Raw genomic sequence first — 22440 nt, forward strand, 5'->3', positions numbered from 1 at the left:
AGGAGACCGAGGGGTGACCTCATTAATGTTTACAAATACATAAAGGGTCAGTGTCAGGAGGATGGAGCCAGACTCTTCTCATTGGTATCCAATGATAGGACAATGGGCAACAGGTACAAGCTGGAACATTGAGGTTCCAAAGAAACGTAAGGAAAAACTTTTTCACTGTGAGGGTGCCAGAGCACTGGAACAGGCTAACCAGATGGGTTGTGGAGTCTTCTTCTCTGGAGACATTCAAAAGCCTCCTGGACGAGTTCCTGGGTGACCTGCTGTAGGAGAGCCTGCTCTGACAGGCAGGTTGGACTGGATCATCTTTTGAGGTCCCTTCCAACCCTGACCATTCTGTGATTCAGCACTAACCAACAGTGTACTAAGATTAACATTTTTGTTTTCTGTGCGACACTGTCATGTTTTTCAAGCTGAATCAGCAGTGGTGTGGCAGCAGGCCCAGGGCAGTGGCCGTCCCCTGTGCTGGGCCCTGGTGAGGCCGCAGCTCGAGTGCTGTGTTCAGTGTTGGGCCCCTCACTGCCAGAGGGACACTGAGGGGCCGCAGCGTGTCCAGAGCCGGGCAGCGGAGCTGGGGAAGGGGCTGGAGCACAGTTGTGCTGGGGAGGGGCTGAGGGACCTGGGGGTGTTCAGCCTGGACAAGAGAAGACTGAGGGGAGACCCCCATGCTCTCAGAAACTCTCTAACAGGAAGTTGTGGCCAGAAGGTGGGGGAGTTGGCCTCTGCTCTGGAACTACAAGCAACAGCACAAGACGAAGCAGCCTCAAGTTGCACCATGATAAATTGTTTGGAGATTGGGAAGAATTTTTTTCCCTGAGAGGATTGTTAGACACTGTCCCAGGCTGCCCAGGGAGGTGGTGGAGTCCCTATCCCTGGAGCTATTGCAAAGCTGAGGTGCTGAGGGACATCAGGTAGTGGTGGGCTTGGCACTGTGAGGGGAACAGTTGGACTCAGTGAGCTTAAAGGTTCTGTGGCTTCACTCTCTGGTACAGGCTAATCTCTGATAGGTGCTTTTCTTCCCAAGTGCATCTTCAGATGATTAGATACATCTTAAATGCCAGAGAAGTTAAACCTGAAAAATTTAACCTAACAAAACTGAAGAAGTTTTGAAAGAAATTGTAACCTATAGTTTGCTGCCCACCAGAACTCCCAGGTCCCTGTCCACAGAGCTGCTCTCCAGCAGATCATGACCCTCAACCTGTCCTGGTTGTTCCTGCCTGGGAATGGTGTATTAGATCCACTTTCTTATTAGAAGAGTTATATTAAAGCAATATTGTAATAAAAATGAAAATTAACCTTCACTCAAAATAGTGAAAGTGCCCTTATGTACAATTTATTACTTAAAGTAAAATGAATTCTGTGAAAACTTGTGCCATTTTCTCATGGCTGATGTGTGCTTACGTTTTGCCACATGTGCCTCATGTTCCCTGTGCAGTCAGGGTTCAGACAGACTGTGCTGAGAGCTGTCTTTGTCCTCTCCACTGACAGGCAACACCATGGGATTAAATTCACTCACCCTAAAATTGTTAGGAGCACTGCAGTGGTATTTGTCATTCCTAACAGCATGATGTTTAAGGAAACCTTTGTCCCTCTCAAAGGAAGATACCTAGCTGATGCCTATGGAAACTGTGAAATTAGAGCTGTTGCTGAAAAATACAGTTTTGGTTGCAAAAGCTTCTTCTTCTTGTAGCTGTTTGTCCCGCAGCCACACGGGTGGGTTTATGGCATGTGTGTCAGGAGAATGGAAAGCTGTAAGTGAGTCTTGAGGGAAAGAGGAGAATTTTGCAGTGTAGATATGGACAGAGCATTCCTCGCCTTCAGTCAAGAAGAAGTAAGTAGGGAGATGAAGGGGCAGAGGGAAAGCACTCTTAATTAACTGCTTGTTACCACAGGATGTATTTGTATGCTCATAGCAAAATGAATGGCTCCCGAATGTAGCACGGTATGGCACAGTGGTCGACTTTTAGTGCATTATAATCCTGTTTTTCTGCTTGGTACAGTGAGGAGTTCCTTTTCTGAAGGAACACATTGAGTAAATATCTTATGACCGAATAATTTATTGGTACCGTGCTATGTTTAGAACAACATTAACATTAAAACATGCAGCGCCATTTCTAGGCAAACCTGTCCAGAGTGATGACTGAGAATTGAAGCAGTTTTGCACCCCAAGTCCTACATGGAGAGAGAATGCACTAAGATGTGCAGGTTTCTATGTGATTTGTACATTTGACATCTGGGTGATTATTTTTTTTAATAGTGGGTTGATTCTCTGAATTACTGTGCTCAAATTGTTTATTGAAGTAAGCTAGTGAGTCTAAAGGCAGTTCCTGGTGTTCACGCTTCTGGAAGAGGAGCAGGCTCTGTGCAGCTGCACAGGGAATATTGGGGAAGGCAAAAGCTGCAAATGCCTTCTGCAGCATTGTGCTGGAGAAAACAGAATCATTTCATAGAATCAATTTGAATGGAGAAGACATTGAAGATCCTTGAGTCCAGCACCTCACCTCACACTGCCAAACCCACCAACTCAATTCTACAGTCCCTGCAGACACTGTGGATGTGACTCCATGTTTTGTCTGAGCCCCTTTTCCTCTGGCACCCTTTTGTGCTGCATTGCTTTGGGTTTCTTTGGAGGCTTTGTTGATGTGGGGTCACGTTTTCTGCCCTGGCAGGGGCTCTGTAGCCAGCTTCTCAGGTTGTGGAGCCAATGGCCCCAAATTGAAGCTTGGCTGGGAGAAGGTCCCTGTAATGGTTCATTGGCCCCACCTCAGCTGTCTCTTTGCTTTAACTGCTCACAGAAAATGGCTTTAGGTGGTCTGTTTTCCCATGCAGGCACCAGATGTCTGCAGCAGCGCAGCCTCCATAAGCAGTGCTTTGATTCTGACTGCCTGACAGTGAATCAGAGAATTGTTCAGTTGAAAAAGACCTTGAAGATCTTGAGTCCAACCCCTCCCCTCACCCTGCCAAGCCCACCACTAACCCATGTCTCTCAGCACCTCAGCTACACAGCTTTGCAATAGCTCCAGGGATGGGGACTCCACCAGCTCCCTGGGCAGCCTGGGACAGGGGCTGACAACCCTCTCAGGGAACAAGTTCTTCCTCAGCTCCAATCTAAACCTCCCCTGGGGCAACTTGAGGCTGTTTCCTCTTGTCCTATCATTCATTACTGGGGAGAAGAAACAGACTCCCACCTCACTACAAACCCATTTCCAGTATGATCTGCAGTAAATCTTCCTGAAAGTCAATGCTAAGATGGTGGCAAATAAAAATCTGTGAAGAATCAAATCCATTTTCCAAGAAAGCATGCAGGGGAGCATGGCATTTCCCTCTGTTCCAATCTGTCCACATTAGTGTTGTTTATTGTGTACACTGAGCTTTTACCCATGCACAGGCAGCCCTGTGAAGGTTTACAAGTATAATTTTGAAGTATGATGGATGTATTTCAACAAGGGCAAGTGCAGAATCCTGTATTTTGGGAGGAAGAACCCCATCACCATGATAGGCTGGGGGTGACCTGCTAGAGAGCAGCTCTGCAGAGAGAGCTGGGAGTCCTGGTTGATAATAAACTAACTATGAGCCAGCAATGTGCCCTCGTGGCCAAGAAGGCCAATGGCATCCTGGGATGCATCAAAAAGAGTGAGGCCAGCAAGTAGAAGGAGGATCTCCTCCCCTTCTCTTCTGGCCTGGTGAGGCCTCATCTGGAGTCCCGTGTCCAGTTCTGGGCTCCTCAGCTCAAGAGGGACAGGGAACTGCTGGAGAGAGGCCAGTGCAGGGGGACTGGAACACCTTCCTTATGAGGAAAGGCTGTGGGATCTGGGGCTGTTTAGCCTAGAGAAGAGAAAACTGTAGGGGAGACCTCATTAATTTACAAATATCTAAGTGGTGGATGTCAGGAGGTTGAGACATCATTGTTTTTTCTATTGTATCTAGTGACAGGACAAGAGGTAACCGAAAGAAGCTGGAATACAAAAAGTTGCATTTATATTTTAATGTGAGGGTGAGGGAGCACGGGCTTCCCAGGGAAGTTGTGGAATCTCCTTCTCAGGAGGCTTTCAAAACCTGCCTAGGCACATTCCTGTGTGACCTGATTGAGGTGGACCTGCTTTGGCAAGGTGGTTGGACTACATGATCTCTAAAGGTCCCTTCCAACTCCTACCATTCTGGGATTCTGTGATTTGGGTATCACCAGAAGGTAAACATGGGCAAGTATTGATTCTATAGTAGTAGTTGCTGGAGTTCTCTCCCAGTGCCTTGAATTCCTCAGCAGGGCTCTCTGGGGACATCTCATGGCGGCTCCTCCTGTCCTCTCACTCACTGCCCAGCCACAAGCTCACAGAGCCTGAGCAGCCACAACAGGAGACCTTCAAGGTTTAAAAATGCAAACAATGGGAATGTCAGTCTCTGGTTGGATTTTATAGGGCAGTAAGGAACACAAGATTCTATCTGTTTTTTCTAGCAAACTTATTGAAATAATATGCACACAGATGGTGTATGTGGTTGCTGTATAAATGATTGTTTGTTGTAATAAATCTTTCCTTTATTCCTTTAAACATTTCTAATTATTGCCCTGGTTTGAATGGTTCCTTCATTTGCTTGAACCACTAGACAATGCCAAAGGTCGGTTACGCAGTCACAAATGTTAGTTTTATCTTCATTCTAGTGTAACAATGAATTGTGAAACACAATTAGACCAGAGTAGACCCAGCTCTTGGAGTATCTTTGTGCAAAGCACTTTCTGCTGCTGCTCTTTGACCTGCTGTTGACCTGTCCCCTAGTGCTCGTTTGATTACCTTTTTGCCTTTTTTTAAAATTACTAATGGGGTAAATATTTCTTTTTTAGTCCTCCTCGGCTTCTGACCAACATGAATGACACCATGGTGACCCACATGTCCTCTGGAGCACCCACACCAACAAAAAGGTAAGTGTGCCTTAAAATACTTGTTGTTTATTTCTGTCAGAGGAAAAAACATACCAAGTATGGATTTTGTATCACTAATGCGCTACAAATGACACTAACACTTCAAAACGTGTATGCAGCATTCATAATAGAAGGAATTGTTTGCAGTGCTTCACTTTTTCCTCTCTGAAGGGTGATTTTCCTCTGTTGGAATTGATGTTATTACATGAGTGTAATGAAGAAATATCTAAAAGGTGCTGAAGAGATTTTTGTTGATCCTTTTTAGCATCACTTCCAAAGCTGTTCTGAGAAAGACTGGTCTTGTTGTATCATAGGCTCCTCTGCTGACAAAGGATTGGTCTGTTCTGCTGGGTCCATTTCACATAATGAGTGTCCTGTGTTGCTGATCTTAACACTTGTTTCTCCACACTGTAAGCTGCCAAAGTTGTTTCGAGTTGCCCATGCCTGCTTTAAGCATTTGAGTTGAATTTGCGTTTACGTGTACTTAGTTACATGTATGTGAATTATTGTATGGGCGGATATATGTAAACATGCAAAAGAAATGGCTGAATCATGAATTTGCACTTTTCTTTCCTGTTAAGATATGTTAGGAGAATAGCAAGGTGGTTCACTGGAGACTTCAGTTGTCCAAATTTGTGAATGAGTAAGTGTTCCCTGCAGGGAATGAGAAACTGAACTGTCACTGTTTTAGTGACGAGGTGGTACTCAAGAGACAAGCAAGATGTCTCATTTCCAGCAGCAGTCCTTCAACCAGAACCATGTGCCTTCCGTTTTCCTTGACGACTTGTATCAGTTATGTATGTAGGTTTGAACTAGCTAAGTTATTTCAAAATCTGCCTGTAAATCATTCCCCATAGTGTTTACAAACACTACACAAGGTGCAATACACTGTATGACTTAAATCTGGGATGTGGTAGAATCCTCATCACTGGAGGTTTTCAGAATGCAGCTGGACAAGGTGTGAGATAATCTGAACTAGGCTTCCTTTCCCACAAAAGGTTGGACCAGGTGGTCTTGTGAGATCTCTTCCAACCTGAGCTGTCCTGTGATTCTGTGTTTCCTTTTGCTGAATTAGAAGCAAAGAGGCTGAAAGAGCAGCCAATTCCCAAGGCCAGTGCTTTACAGACTATTCATGTGGGCAATCCTTAAGCAGCATGACCAGTAACATCTCAGTTCTTGGACTGCAAGCAAGATCTTTCACATTGTTTCTGCTTTTAACTGCTGTTTGGGGTCCAAGTGGTTCCCTGTAGACCAGACCATGATCATCTTCAAACCTTTGTCAAAGCAGATCCTGCTTTAGGCATGCATGTCCTTTCTTGCACACAAGCTTGAAACAGTTCCTGAGCAGCAGTGTCTGCCAGATTCTCCTGCAGTGTTTACATCCTCTTGCAAAGAAGGTCTTACAGAATGGAGTGGCACAACCCTCTGTCACTTCTGACTTGGGGTCAACAGTGAATGTGGGTAGTGTCACTTAGTTCCTGAGTTCCCATGCTGGTCAGTGGGGATCATAGCTGCCTTTTTGTCTCATGGAATAACATAGTCTCAGTAACCATTCATTCCTCTCCTTCTTTCCATTAGAGATTTATTTATTCTCAAATTGCTTCTACTGTGTTACCTATATAAATCACGTCTGATCTAAGAGGACAGTGAAACTTGAGTCAAGATTATCCACAGCAAGTATCTCTGTGCTTTGCAAAATACCAGGAGACTCATGCTAAATAGAAGCTTAGCACTGAATGTCTGGAGGACAGGCTCTTATGGAGGAGGTGAAGCAGTCCTCCAGCCACAGGTTTCTCACTTGATGATTTAGTTCAAGAAGGAACAAATATTTCATTATTAGAAGAGCAAATGACAAGATACCAGGCTTGGCTTCCTTACCAGTTGATCCTAAGGTACATTTTACCTAAGGAGACACTTTTTTTGCTTTTTTTTAACACTTCAACATCCAGAAACTCATTTAGAGTGGGTCTTTCATATCATCATCTGCCAGCTGTGCTTCAGTTCCTTTGTGGGCAGGGCTGAGCCTACCTATTCCTTTAATTTGAGAAGGGGAATGGCACAGAAAAAGCCAGGAAAATACCATATTGAGCACTAATCATTAATAAGAGGAGGGTTGACTATTGCTAACTGTCCCTTCTTCTTGGCCATGTAGATTTTACAATACACTGTTGAGATAAGGAATAGTGGAGTAGTATTTTTGTATGGGATAGTGAAGAGAAAAACAATCAGCTATGGGTAAGTAGGTATTAGAAAATAAAATAGTGATGACAATAAGCACTAATTAGATTATTAAAAGACCTCTACATTGTAGGGGGTTTAAGTGTACAGGAATTTCATACTGACATTGTGTCTTGTCCGTCATGATGACAAGTAGCAGTTGCTTTGGTAGGATTAAGCAGTAATACGGTAAATGAAATATTGCTCTTGTTCTTTTGCACTTGCTCCCATCTTGCAGCACTCATCAGTTTGCTTCCTGATTTACAGTGTATATAGAGACCACTGCTTCATGAATCCAGCATCCACAAGTGAGTTGTGTAATTCAATTGTGACAGGTTGAAGAAAACTCTTCCTTTTTTATTGTAACATTTACCTGTTTACCTTCTTCATGCTATTGAAGGCTGTTTGTATCCCATCTACTTCTGGCCTAAGAGTCCTTGTCTACTTAAATCTTCCTTGCACAGAAGGTAGTCAGTAACTAGGATCATGCTTCTTGTCCTCATCAGTACTTTTCTTCTTTCAGCATTCCTTTTTAATGTGGGATGGCCACAACTGCTCTTAACAGTCAAATCTGAGCCCACTTTGGTATTCCAGTCCCATATTCCTCTGCTTGTGTGAATTGCAGAGATCCACATACGTCTTGTGAGCAGAGACTGTCTCAAAGGCATCCAACTAAAGAATTCTTTCTCTTCTCTGATTTGGGCAAGGATACGCAGATTTGGATTTGATCACAAGAATGCCAGAAATACTGCATATAGAAACTGCTGTCATCAAGGGAAGCATAAATAGCTTTTCAGCAGTGCTACCAAGATTAGTTTTTTGACTATCAAGGACATGAAAGAGTCAGCAACAGGATTTTAGAATCAGCAACACCCTTTGCCTTGGAGCATTGTAGTGCCTATGAAGGAGCGAGGTCTCTATTCCTGTCTATTGTCCAAGACAAGATCGAATAAACCAAAGGTAATTCAGAAATAAAGACTGAGAAATCAGACTGGGTTGGATATATAGCACATCATCTGGCTCTGCACACCCTGAAATTGTCAACTACCAAGTCTTGCCTAAAAAGTTCTTTATGACATAGAGTCAGCTATTGTTTCCTAACTCGGGCCTCTTACATCTATAGAAGGGAGCTGAGTGAGAATGTAAAAAAAGATCAAATGGTAACAAAAATGTCAGAGTAGGCTACTGGAGCCATTGGGGCCAATCCTTGGTCACAGTTATTACCAGCCAATGTACCAGTTGGTTGCAAGCAGCTTGTATGTTGAAAAACATGTAAGTAACTAAAGGTGACTTTCCATTTGAAAGCACAGAACTTCTGTACTCTGATAAATAAGCCATTCTCTCAGTGATTCAAAGCCTACACCGAGGTAATTCAGGATGAAGACCTCTGTAGCACATATACTTTACAGATACCATTCCCAGCGAAGGCTAAGAAAATAAGTTGGAATAAAAGTGAACACCAAAGAAACAACTTGATTCTGCGGAATGATCATTGTATCGTCTATAGTTTGCTCTTTTTGAGTGGTGAGAGTGTAGAATGGTACTAGACCAGTCCAGACCCAATCTTTAGAAAGTCAGAAGTTATCTTGCTTTCAGTCATCATCTTTAATCAGACATGAGAACTCACAGACAGTAAATACATGGTAGATGTCATCATCTGTGATCACCATACCCATAGTAGTACCTGCCTCTTACCAAGATCTTGGCTTATCCCTCTTCAAGAATCCGTTACAAAAGGTAGTTCATGTCAGGAGGCTTCTTCTCTCTATGCTTACTTATTCCAGAGAAGGAATGCGGTGTTTATCTTTTCCTGGACCTGGGGGGAATGGACAGGCAGCCTCAGGTTCAGGTGGTAATGTTTGCCTCCATCATTCCAGCTCCTCAGGCTCTCAGCTTGCAGAACGCATACTTCTCCATAATCACTCAACAAGGCCCTGGGGATGTACCTGAGGCTTGCAGTGGGATCCAAACACATCTCCCAAAAGGTATTGTCATTCAGACTCTGCTTAGTGCCTTTATTCTCTGCAAAAATCTAGTTGTGTTGGCTATGTGCACTTACCTGTCCAAGTCTAATCAGGGTTGGTTTGGTTTTAATCACACAGTATTGAGAAATACAGGTCTTCATCAGAGCTTCTCTGCTCAACTGAGGTACTACAAGGAGTGATTAGTGAAAGCCATGTCAGATTATAGCACTTATCTGATCTAAGCTGTTTCTGTCTCTGCAAGACTTGCCTGCTGGCATTACAGAGTTGGACTACACTGAAAGGTGCTTCTAAAGTAGCATATGTAATCAGACTGTGTCCACACATATCAAAGAGATGCTGCTTTCCAGGTTTTACTTGGTACTGCTAAAACTTTGGCTCAGGTCAAGTACATGTAATTCAAAAAGAATATGGAAACACTGCAAAATGAATTAAAAGAGAGCTGCAGATGTATTTAAAAGCTGGCTGTGTGATGCTAGGGGAACATTAGCTGGTTAGTTTATTGAGGAAGGTAGAGATGTGCCGTGTTTGCTAGGTTAGCAATATTTATGCATGGAAAAACATCCAGAAGCAGGAGGTTTTTAGCCTTGCACAGAAGGGCATTTCAGGGTCCACTGACTTCTGATAACCTCTGCATACAGCCAGTCAGACTGGATGGTTACAGAATCTGTGCATTTAGCGGTAAGCACAAAAGCTACTGGACTTGACTCTTGACTCAGCTTGAAAGAGACCCTGTATTTGTCGCAGCATATGCCCATATTTCCAAGTATTTTGAGACTTTGAGTGCATTGACTGAACCAGTGTATGTGTCAAAGCGCTATTGCTTCATCTATCATCTACCTTGTCAAGGGCACAGGAGCACAATTCTGTGTTGTCTTTGTACCTTCCATTTCTTTAAACCAGGAAAATGTACAGGTGCCAGCAGTTAATAATAGAGTCAGGTAAGGCTGGAGAAACAGGTTTTTACCCCTTTGAAAATTTCTTCTATTTCTATTTTGTCAGTTCACATATGTCTGATTACAATGTTTTCCCTAAGATTTATTACAGTTGCTTTTGCTCTGGGTTAATCCATGATGTAAAAGATCATCACTGACTAAAATTAAGGGCCTCATTTCCCTAGCTGGAGGCACTGCCACATCTTGGCAGCGTGACATAAAGACAGCAGGATCGATGAAATCGCTTTGTATGAGCTGAATGGGGTTGGGATCTGCATTTTAATGTGCTGAAGCTGTTCAGCCACTTTTCAGTGGTTCGGCTTCTTTTTGAGAACTGAATTAGTTCCTAAAATTGACTCTATTTTATATACTGGAATAAATGACGGATTAAAGTGTTAGAAGTTAGGTGCTTGCATGTCTGTGGACACAACATTCATCCTGAGCACAGGAAGGATTGGACTCTACCTATCTCTGAATGTTCTCAGGCCTGAAAAAAAAATGAAAAGGCATCAGCAAACCACAGTAGCATTTGTTAGAAATATGATTTCTGTGATAGTGATATTGTGATACAAGAAAAAAGTAGTATCCTGCCTAAATCTTTTCCATTCTGAAGAGCATTTTATGTTTGTTTATATATTCATCCAGTTCTCTGCCTTCATGCTAATATATTCCAGCTTCCACCAGTAGACTAATCCAAGAGTAAGGTTTCTTTGGTTTGCTTTGCTTTCTTTCCCCAGAAGATGGAGCAAACAAGGATCTGTTTACTTCAAGGCAAAGTTGGAAGGCACAGTAAATGGATACCAAGACCTGATTTTGTTGGAAAAACAATGCTGCTTCTGCAATTTTTTAATTGCATCCATTTAATTCTCCCCCTCTACTCTGCCCTGGTGAGGCCTCATCTGGAGCACTGTGTCCAGTTCTGGGCCCCTCAGCTCAAGAGGGACAGAGAAGTGCTGGAGAGAGTCCAGCGCAGGGCCACCAAGATGATCAGGGGACTGGAAGTTCTTTCATACAAGGAAAGGCTGCGGGGACTGGGGCTGTTTAGTCTGGAGGAGACTGAGGGGAGATCTTATTAACATTTATAAATATCTAAAGGGTGGATGTCAGGAGGTTGGGGCATCCATTTTTTCTATAGTAGATAGTAACAGGACAAGGGGTAATGGGATGAAGCTGGAACACAAAAAGTTCCACTTAAACATAAGAAAAAACTATTTCACTGTTCAGGTGAGGGAGCCCTGGCACAGGCTGCCCAGAGGGGTTGTGGAGTCTCCTTCCATGGAGGTCTTCAAGACCCACCTGGACATGTTGCTATGCGACCTGATCTAGGTGACCCTGCTTCTGCAGGGGGGTTGGACTAGATGATCTCTAAAGGTCCCTTCCAACCCCTATGATTCTATGATGTGCTTTTCAGAAGCTGCTGTTCATGAGGCTTCCTCAAGATACAGTTTGATAGAGATGGCTGCCTGGATAGAGCAGATGCTGAACCTCAGTTGAAGTCCATCCTGATTGATGTATATAGTTTTAAAAGCCTTTTCCTAGTAATGTTTGTAACAAGAGAAAGAATTTAGGCATAATTTCCAATTACGCTGCATTATCTGTCAAAACCAGCCATGTTACTGTTTGAATCTGCACATTGCAGATGCACATGCAGAGTGTGTGGGTCTCTCCAGGAGGCTCAAGGGTTTTCTGCTTGATCTCTGGACTTCTCTGCTACCAGCGTTAGTGCAGAGTTCAGCTGTGTGCCACAGCTCCTCCATAAGGACCACCACAGAAAAGCAATAAAGCCAGTCTGCATCCAAAAAATGTGTTGTCACCCACGGGAGTGAGGCTGAAATCAGTAAATCTTGCTGTGGGAGAAAGAAACTTCTCCAGCTTGTGAATAATGTCTCTGGCCTCAAGAAACCGAAGCAGCAGTTTGGCTGCTGGAGGCAGACTAGACACTCCTCAGTCCAGGGTTAAACTGGGGAAGAAAGGTTGCGGGCAGCAAGTCGAGGGAGAGGATTCTGTTCTACTCTGCTCTGGGGAGACCCTCATGCAGTGCTGCCTTCAGCTCTGGGTACCAACAGCACAAGGACACGGAGCTGCTGGAGCGAGTCCAGAGGAGGCCACGGAGATGATGTGAGGGCTGGAGCCCCTCTGCTGTGGAGACAGACTGAGAGAGTTGGGGGTGTTTAGCCTGGAGAAGAGAAGGCTCCGGGGAGACCTTCCAGCTGCCTCCAGTCCCTAAAGGGCTGACAAGAAAGGCTGAGAGGGACTTTGTGCCAGGGCCTGGAGGGACAGGACAAGGGGGAATGGCTCCAAAGTGACAGAGGGGAGACTGAGATGAGCTCTTGGGAAGAAGTTCTTCCAAGCTGTGAGGGTGGTGAGGCCCTGGCACAGGTTCCCCAGAGAGAGGCTGTGGCTGCCTCATTCCTGTCAGTGTTCAAGGGCAGGTTGGATGGGTCTTGGAGCAGCCTGGTCTGGTGGAAGGTGTCCCTGCCCATAGCACAGGAGGCTAAAGACAAACATTAAGGTCTCTTCCACCCCAAGCCGAGATTCAATGATTTGGTGATTCTTGTGCTGATTGCATTCATTCATTGCACAGAGGATGCCAAACATCATAGAATTTTTGAATCATTTTGGGTTGAAAAGACCTTTAAGATCATTGACTTCAACCATTCACTTTACACTGCCAAGCACACCACTAAACTAGACCATGTCACTCAACACCTCATCTGTGTATCTTTTAAGTATCTCTAGAGATGATGTCTCCACCACCTCCCTGGGTAGGCTGTTCCAGTGCTTAATAACCTTCTTGATAAAAAATTCCTTCCTCAACTCCAATCTAAACGTCCCCTGGGGCAACTTGAGGCCATTTCCTCTTGTCCTGTCATTCACTACTGGGGAGCAGAGACTGACTCCCACATCACTACAACTTCCTGTCAGTTGCAGAGAGTGATGATGTCTCCCTTCAGGCTCCTGTGGTCCAGGCTGAACACCCCCAGGGCCCTCAGCCCCTCCCCAGCACACTTGTGCTCCAGCCCCTTCCCCAGCTCCGCTGCCCGGCTCTGGACACGCTGCGGCCCCTCAGTGTCCCTCTGGCAGTGAGGGGCCCAACACTGAACACAGCACTCGAGCTGCGGCCTCACCAGGGCCCAGCACAGGGCACGGCCACTGCCCTGGGCCTGCTGCCACACCACTGCTGATACAAGCCAGGGTGCCACTGGCCTTCTTGCCCACCTGGACTCGCTGCTGCCTCATGTTCTATCAATATCAACGTGTTCAATCATGGTGTCGATCAACACCCCTCTAGTCTTTTTCTGCAGGACAGCTTTGTAGCCACTCTGCCTCAAAAGGACAGGGCTCCTCAGGACAGGGCTCAGCTGCACTCACTCTTCCAGGGTACGGCAAACACCCCATTCAGAGCGGGGCAGGATTAAAACCTCTTTCTGTGATTTCCTGCTGTTAAAAACATGAAAAGAATCTCTCATAGACAACTGTTTTGTTGGGAATAAGACTGAGCTGAAGGAACAGGATTTTTATCCGTTTTTTTATGCACTAGAAAGTAAAAAACAACCAACTAAGCAAGCCCTCATCAGTGCTTCTCTTCAGCCCATGCACATCTCAGAGAAACCTCTAGCATTGCCAGCCTCCCCATCCTCTGCTTTCAGTGGGAAGATATCCAGAGGGCAGTGAACCCTTCAGCTCTCACCATTTCAATAACTATATTTTGCATGAGACAGGGAGCTTGCTGTTGGCTCCAAAATGCTATAGACAGAATGAGGTCAGAGAAAGTTTTTTCCTAGTAAGCAGAGAGTTGTGGGAGCAGAAGTGTAGCCATGGCCACGCTCAGCTGGGGATTATTTTGTTGCGTTTATATTGTAACATTACAATTTTGATCTTTTTCATCTTACAAAATGTAAGTTTCTAAATGAAAAAAGGCATTTGATTTGGTGGCATGTTTACATTTGATAGTGTGGTATCACATTTGGGAGACAGATGTTTCCATTTATTGAGACATCTACAAAGGGGGTATTTTAATGCAACTTTGCCTGTATTTGTTACCTATGATACAACAAAACACAGTATTTCTATGATCTTTACAACCAATGAGCCTTTCTAAATAAATGGAAATGATTATGTGTCTTCTCTAAGGACTAGGCCAAGCCCATGAAATGTTACTTGTTTCAGCTAATTTCTTTAAATTACTTCAGTAATAACTTTTTTTTCTCCTGTTGTGGTCAACGTGCAGTATTCTTTTTTCAGTAACTTTGCTCCCCAGAACAGTCTGTCCTCCATTAGGTTAATGACATGGACTTCCCTCTTTAAATACTTGTCTCTACCATTTGTTTTCTCAGCAGCTGTGGTCAGTCTGGAGGTGTTGCAGCATCTTGCACATTGCAGGTCCACGTCAGAATTGAAATGCACTGTATTTCAAGCTTGTTAATTTGTATATATAAGGTGAAAAGATGAGTGGAACATTCTCTGGGTTTTTTTTATTTTTTCCAAAAGTCTTGTCTACATCTCTGTTACCATTATGGGTCCTATAGATGTGTAAGAGTGACAATCACCTCAACTGCTCAACTGTCTACAGGTGACATTTCCTCCTAAGCCAGCTGTAGCAGACTTCCTACCTAGTGTATGTGGACAGGAAAATTCTTCTGGAGCGTGATTTAGACCTCATATAGATACCTCCTTTAGGATGAGAACAGTCCAGCAATGTCTCTTTGCTTTCTCATTGCCCCTAAAGGGAGTGCAGACAGCTAGTTCTTATTAAGAAGCCTCTTAATAAGCCTTTCAGAGAGGCAGAAGTGGACTTGGACTGAGAAGGGTCTTTAGAAGAGGTTTCCAACAACCCAGCCTATAAAAAGTCACTATATTTGTAACCTGTAATACAAGAAAATATTTCTCTTTTTTTTCCCTGATTTCTAAGCAGCCTGGGGACTATAGATGTTGCATTTCGTCAGGTGAAACATGTTCTTACAGCCTAAAATAGCTTTCAACTTAAGAACTGAAGTTGAAAGGGATATGCTGTCACCCGCCTAGGCAGTATTCAAAAGCTTTCCTTTTTCCTATCTGAGAACTTTTCTTTCCACTAACTCAAGTTTTTTTCTGTCTTTTACTCCTAAGATCACCGATGATCTGCTCTTCCTAGTCCCTTATACTCCTCCTGCCTTCATTTTGTTTATCCTTGTTTAACTTTGCTGTCTCCAGTACCACTGATTTCCCCCCCTGAGTTGTGTCCTTCTCTGGGTTTGCAGATCCATGCCCAGCTGGGTAATTTCCAGCTTTTTGATCAGACCTCCAGCAACTTACCTCTGCCATCAGCTTTTCATTGATGTATTTTGTATCTGTGTCATTGATGCTGACCCTTGGCTTTTTTAAGTTCTGTAACCCACAGATTTTTATTTGCTTGGCTAACTTAATTTATCTCCTGACAATTTCCAATGTGCCTTTTTTCTCCTTTGTTCCCATGTCTACATTCATCTCTCTGACATTTCCTTCTAGCCGTCCAGTCACCAATTCCACCTGAAAGTGTCTGAAACTACTGTTATTGTCTGCTCTGCCATTTTTCTTTGACACAGGTGGAGTACATTAATTTTCTTATATTCTGCTTCTTAGACCTGTGTGACTTTTAGAGATCCTAGACCCACTTTAGCCATAGTTTCATCCACAAAAAGGTTCTGGGAAAGAGGGTTGAGTAGTATGAGCCTGGATTGGTTGTGTCACTGCCTGGATTGCTGTTAGAGCTGTGGCCAGGGTGGCCAGCCGTGTTTGTGCCATGATTCATAATGCACCTCTATACACTCATAACACCCTATACATACCTACATAATACAAAATAGATTTTCTTTCTAGGAAAGAAATAAAAATTTGTCTAGAGACAAGGGAGATCTCAGCTCACATGTAACCTTGCTCAGTGAAAATGTGACAATATAACAAGATGAAAGAGAAAGAGACAGCAGGGAAGAGGAAAGGATGAAGACAAGGGCAGTATCATGTATCAGTTTAACCATTTACATCAAAAAATCTGTATTCCAGTACTTATTTTTTAAATTGATGTCTAGATGTCTATAGATGTTTATTTTAAACTTGTGTTTTTTAAAGTCCTCTGGGTGTGATTGTGAGTCTGTGGGGTGTGAGTTGAGGAAAATGCATTGAGCGCACAGAGAGTTTGATGGGGAGAAAAAAAATGGTCAGAGGGCATCTGCAAGGGGAATTGTTGAGACATCTATACAGTCTTCTAAAGTGGCGATGAGATTCAAGATCAAGAAGAGAATATGTGAGTAAAATCTAAAACAAGTCTTGGGGTTGAAACGTAGATGTGAAAGGGGTTTCTCTCTTTCTGACAGCATGCAGACAGCCTGGGGCTAATGCAGACCTTGGACACTACGCAGGTGCCACTCTGCACGCCCATCCTACAGGCAGCAAGTGTCTCGTGGATGCTGCATGAAAACGGGACACAGGGCCTGTGGGCAGGACAGCTGTGCTTCATCCTCATGCTGCACTGGTGTTATCTTCTAACCTGCCTCGGTTGTGAGAGCTTTGGACCCCCTTCACACCACTTCTCATTTGACCTACTTTCACCTCTTCTGTAGTTTCTTCCTTTCTCCAGTAATGTTACTTCAGTTTATCTTACATGCTGCTGCTGAAGTAATATTCCTCATTCATAGAATCATAGAATCATTTGGGTTGGAAAAGACCTTGAAGCCCATGGAGTCCAACCACTGTCCTCACAATGCCAAGCCCACCACTAACCCATGTCCCTCAGCACCTCAGCTGAGGAAGAACTTTGTTCCTGAGAGGGTTGTCAGCCCCTGTCCCAGGCTGCCCAGGGAGGTGATGGAGTCCTCATCCCTCCCTGGAGCTATTGCAAAGCCATGACAGCCTTGGCTCCCATGCCCCAGAGCCTGCTCTGCTTCCAGCCGAGCAGTCCCAGCTCTGTCAGTCTCTCGCCACAGCAGAGATGCTCTGGCTCTTCAGCACCTCAGTGACCCCGTGCTGGACTCTCCCCAGTTTGTCCACCTTTTTCTCTTGTACTGGGGAGCCCAGCTCTGGACCCAGCACTCCCAGGGTGACCTCGCCAGTATTGAGCAGAGGGGAAGGGTCACCCCCTCCCTTGACCTGCCTGCCACACTATGATGCTGATAATTTCATTTTTGTTCAAGTCATCAGTTCCACATCTTCTTCCACAAGTTTGGTGTAAGTTTCCTGACTAAGATTTTGGGGTTCTATGAAGTAATTTTACAGCAGTATACATATTCAAACAGGTTTTATCACTGCTCTCCTTCTGCAGCTACTTTTCTGGCTCCTCAGTCTCCCTGTCCTCTATGTGCAATTCTAGTGTTCGAAGATCATAAGTTTTTCCTGTATTCTCTGCTTTAATGCCTGACCATCCATGCTGCTGCTATTGGACTGTGCTGCACTCCTTGGCAGTGTGAGGTCAGTGGTTGACCCTGATCTCAAAGGTATTTTCCAACCAAAACAATTCCATGATTCTGTGATTTCCCTATGTAATTATAGTGGGATATTGTCAGCTTGGATGTACACCCCATTGTCTTTCCTGATGGAGGTAGGGGTCTGAAGGAATGAAAAGATTGTTTAGAGCATTCAGGGAAGGTGGCAGCTTCCCCAGGACTTTAAATCTTTAAACCAGATTATATCACTGTCAGATCAGTGCTGCAGGTCAGTTAGAGACATGGCTTTACTTCAGAAATTACAGTGCTAAATTTCATTGTCTGTAGTATGCAGAGAATGGGGGTAATTATCCTTTTTGACCTTAACATCTGTTTAAGTCAATCACAGGGAAAAGTAATGTGACAGGGAACAAGAGACCCTTCTAGATAACATCCTGGCAACTCTTTCAAAAGCTCTTTTCCTTCTCAGTAGCCAGAGTAGCACTGTGCAATTTTGTATAGATTTAAAAAGTTGTGAACCAGCACAATAGAAATTTGCAGGAGTTTCTTGCTGTAAATTCCAGGATTTTAAATGAACTGTCTATTTTGGTTAGAATTTTAAATGAATTGTCTATTTTACTTGGCTCTCATTATATGAAAAAACTGGGTAACATATTCAGGGAATTCAGTTACAGCATGTGGCTAAGGGAGGAAAGGAAGTTATATTTTGTCCTTGGTACCATCTTCTGAAAACTGAAATCCTGTGGTCATAGTATAGTTCTGAGTTTTTCTGTCAGAGATATAGTCATTTTTTTTAAAGCACAGCAAAGCAAGCCCTCAGCAGTGTGTTTGACCACTGTCCCAATTCAGGCCATGTTAAAGGCAACTTGTCATTTTGGGAGATGACTAATAATTTTCTCGGAAGATATAGACATGACTCAAAGCACCAGACAAAAATTAACTTTCTAAAGGTATTTTTTCAGCAATGAACCTTCCCAGACTTCAGGTTTTAAATGATATCTCAGAGAGGCACAAGTAGAGCTGTGACTGCATCTGCAGCAGAACCAAAGTGTCCTTGTCCCCAGCAGCCACCAGCCTTTTGCTGTCCCAGCGCTGCAGGACATGGGCCTGTTCCTGTGCACGCTGGTGTTTTACTCAGGGGGACAAAAAAAAAAGACAAAAAGAGAGGGGTGGTGTGATGTCAGGAGATGACACTGCTGTTTCTCCGCTCTCAGGTTATATAAAGAAGTATTTTTGCTGAAATACATGTCAGAAAGTCAAAAGGATACCTTCAGATTCCTGAACACCTAAAACAATCGTTCTGTGCCCACGTAGAGGGGTAGGGAATAAAAATAGCTGACATATATGTGGAGAATAAGTCGTGTCAAAGGATGGAAATTGGGTGGTTCTGCCTGGGTGGGTGGCCTTGTGAAGGGGGAGGAAGCACTAATTTAAAATGAATTGACTCATGAAGCTCTGTCCCATATGGTATTTTCATAAATAAAGTAGGTAAATGTGGACTGGTTGAAACTGCTGGTATGTGGGTGCAGCACCAGCTGAAAAATTGCAGTTGGAGAAATAAAATATCAATATTTTCCTTCCAAAGAGGGAGTGCTTGTCAGTGTGATCCCACGGGGTCTGTTCCCAATTTCACTCAGTTTCACTCAGTTGGTGTCCTTGCAGATGCATGAAGAGATAGGAAACGGGCCTGCACAAATGTTACACTGACACTGTGCAAGGGAGGCACTGGGGGTTCTCCAGAGACCAAGCCTCTAATCCAGAACGGTTCTGTAGGATAAGATGAAATTAATAAAGACGGCTTTGAGTGACAGAAAACAAAATTAAGTGTATAAGTAAGAAGAGCAAAATGACCAACCAGGTGGGCCTATTGCTGACAAGTGTCTGAGGAACTGTAGTGGATGAGGAGCTGAACGCAAATCTACAAAGTACCAACAAAAAAGGAGATGATACTGTGATTGGGGTTTGTAGAAATACAGAATCCCAGAATGGTTGGGGTTTGGCAGGACCATGCAGAGCTCATCTAGCCCAAGCCCCTGCTCAAGCAGATTCCCCTCCATCAGGGGGCACAGGAATGTATCCAGGCGGGTTTGGAAACCTCCCGAGAAGGAGCCTCCACACCCTCCCTGGGCAGCCTGGGCCAGGGCTCCCTCACCTCAACAACAAACAAGTTTCTCCTCCTGTGCCAGTGGCACTTGCTGGGTTCTAGTGTCACCTCCTGACATCCACCTCTTAGGTACTTAAAAGTGTTGATGATGTCCCCCCCTCAGCCTTCTCTTCTCCAGGCTGAACAGCCCCAGGTCCCGCAGCCTTTCCTCCTCACAGAGCTGTTCCAATGCCCTCAGCATCTTGGTAGCCCTGCACTGGCCTCTCTCCGGCAGTTACCCGTCTCTCTTGAGTTGAGGAGCCCAGAGCTGGACACAGGACTCCAGATGAGGCCTCATCAGGGCAGAGGACAGGGGGAGGAGAACCTCCCTTGAGCTGCTGGACATACTCTTTTGATGCCTCCCAGGATGCCATGTGCCTTCTTGCCCACGAGGGGACATTGCTGCTCATGTTTATTTACTGCCCACCAGCACTCCCTTGGTGAACCTCAGGAGGTTCCTTTCTGGCCAGCTGCAGGAATACTGCCCTCTGCTCTGCTCTGCTCTGGGGAGATGCCCTTGCAGTGCTGCCTCCAGCTCTGGGCAACAACAGCATGAGGACATGGAGCTGCTGGAGCGAGTCCAGAGGAGGCCACGGAGATGATGTGAGGGCTGGAGCCCCTCTGCTGTAGAGACAGACTGAGAGAGTAGGGAGTGTTTAGCCTGCAGCAGAGAAGGCTCTGGGGAGACCTTCCAACAGCCTCCAGTCCCTAAAGGGCTGACAAGAAAGGCTGAGAGGGACTTTGTCCATAGGCCTGGAGGACAGGACAAGAGGGGATGGCTCCAAAGTGACAGAGGGCAGACTGAGATGAGCTCTTGGGAAGAAGTTCTTCCAAGCTGTGAGGGTGATGAGACCCTGTCACAGGTTCCTCAGAGAGAGACTGTGGCTGCCCCATCCCTGTCAGTGTTCAAGGGCAGGTTGAATGGGTCTTGGAGCAGCCTGGTCTGGTGGAACTTGTCCCTGTCCAGGGTAGAGGAATAAGAGAAACTTTAAGGTCTTTTCACACCCAATCTCTTCTGGGATTCAATGATCCCAAGCTGAGCATACATCTTGTGATTCTGCCATGTGAGTGGCCTTTCAGTAAATCCCTGCTCATAAAGCAGAGCCGTAGCAGCAGAGGGCACCAGAAACAGTTCAGTTGTACTGATGATGTTTCCAAGGTGCCAGTTGCTTCATGTGAAGCTGGGTGGAAATAGACTGGTGATAGTACAGGTTTGGTCACATGCAACAGGCAACATTGGTATGTGGCACAGGGAAGCAGAGTGACACATCAAACAATTTTTCACCTTATCTGAGACCAACATGAAATACATTTTGAAGATTTAGGTGTATATACTAGATTTGGGATTTTTTTCCTGTGCCCTCAGTAGCACTGTCTTGCTTCTAATTTTTTCCATCTGCACTGCTGCTTGGCTATAAATTCACATGCTACAGCTGCTTTGCATGAGCACTAGTTGCTGTGCAAACATTCAGCGGGTATTGTACTGACGAAGTGGACAAAGAGTTAAGCTTGTCTGTAGTTATCTCAAGCTTTCCCAGAGGAGCTGACTTCAGTAAAGGCAAACCCTCTGGAAGCAAGAATTAAAGGTACGTGTCAGCATAACATAAATTCTGTTTTCTTCTGCTATGGCGGCTCTGCTTTAGGGGATAAACAGTCAGCCTTTTGCAAATAGAGCAACTTGTTCAGCCAGGGAGATATGAGGACAGTGGATCATAGAATCATAGAATTGTTTCAGTTGGAAAAGACCTTTAAGCTCCTCCAGTCCAGCCCCTCCCCTCACAGTGCCAAGCCCACCACTAACCCATGTCCATGAAGCTTGCATTTGTGCAACTTCTGGAGGAAGTTGGGATCCCACTGGGCAAACTTACCCCTCTTCAGAGATGGGGATGGAAAAATGTGCTTGGAGCAGTGTTCAGATTCATGTTAATTTAACTCTCATTTTTCTTCCCAAACCAGGAGTGCTAATCATTGTCAAACCTATTGAGTTAAAAATACGCTCATTTCTGGTGGGCTTGTTCCTTTTCAAAAGATCATGTGTAATGAGTGATAATGAAAATGGAATCTTAATTGTTGTGGTTGCAGCACTGTGTCTGCTATAAAGCATCTCCAAAATACAGCTTTTCAGCACTTACTACTAATCAGCCTTCATGAGGTGTAGACTGCTTGAAAATTCTCCTGTGCAATGGTTAATGTTAAGTCTCTTTCTTATTACAAGCACATTATTACAAAGATTCTCACTGCCTGGAGGGGTTGACGTGGGTAATTCCATTTTGCCTCTTTTTTTATAAGGTCTTATTCTGCTTCTGGCAGGCTTCTCTGACATGTTGCTGCATATAGCAGAGAAGAAAAGAGTTTGTATGCCTAAAAAATGTGAATTCTGTTTTCGTAGTGTCAATTTAATGATACTTAAAGCAATAAATGCCATGTTTAAAAAGCTGCTGAAACAAATACTTGCTGGACATATGTGTGGAGAAGGAGTTCACTGCAGTTATACTTGAAAGAGTTGCTTTAATACCTGATATGGAAGTGAAAAATAGGATTCCTCATACACTTGTATTTTAGGAAGAAATGCATATTATGCTAAAATAATAGTGATGTGTGTTCAAGCATCATTTTGTAAGTTACCGTCTGATCTCATATCTGCATGGGACTTCTCATCTGCCAAGAGAGAGGGATGCTTCCTCTACACACACACACCATATCATGTGGTGGAAAAGCAGGCTGGAGTCCTGTAGGCACAACTTGGCCTGGCTGTGGAGGACGTTTAGGATAGCAGGATTGATATATCCCTCTTTGACTTGAAGTTGAAAATGTTGCTACCTTTGTGTACGTGCCTGGGACACAA

At 44.4% G+C, this 22440-nt stretch overlaps 1 protein-coding gene across 12 annotated transcripts in view; it reads left to right on the plus strand.

Moving 5' to 3' along the window:
* Positions 1-22440, plus strand: part of DTNB (dystrobrevin beta) — a 227257-nt gene that overhangs the window by 103143 nt on the left and 101674 nt on the right. For all 12 annotated transcript variants that reach the window (XM_061990290.1, XM_061990286.1, XM_061990291.1 and 9 more), the window contains one exon: positions 4844-4921. In XM_061990290.1, the coding sequence (XP_061846274.1) occupies positions 4844-4921 (78 nt within the window). The remainder of the gene's footprint in view (positions 1-4843; positions 4922-22440) is intronic.

Source organism: Colius striatus, chromosome 2, assembly GCF_028858725.1.
Source record: "Colius striatus isolate bColStr4 chromosome 2, bColStr4.1.hap1, whole genome shotgun sequence".
Classification (NCBI taxonomy): domain Eukaryota; kingdom Metazoa; phylum Chordata; class Aves; order Coliiformes; family Coliidae; genus Colius; species Colius striatus.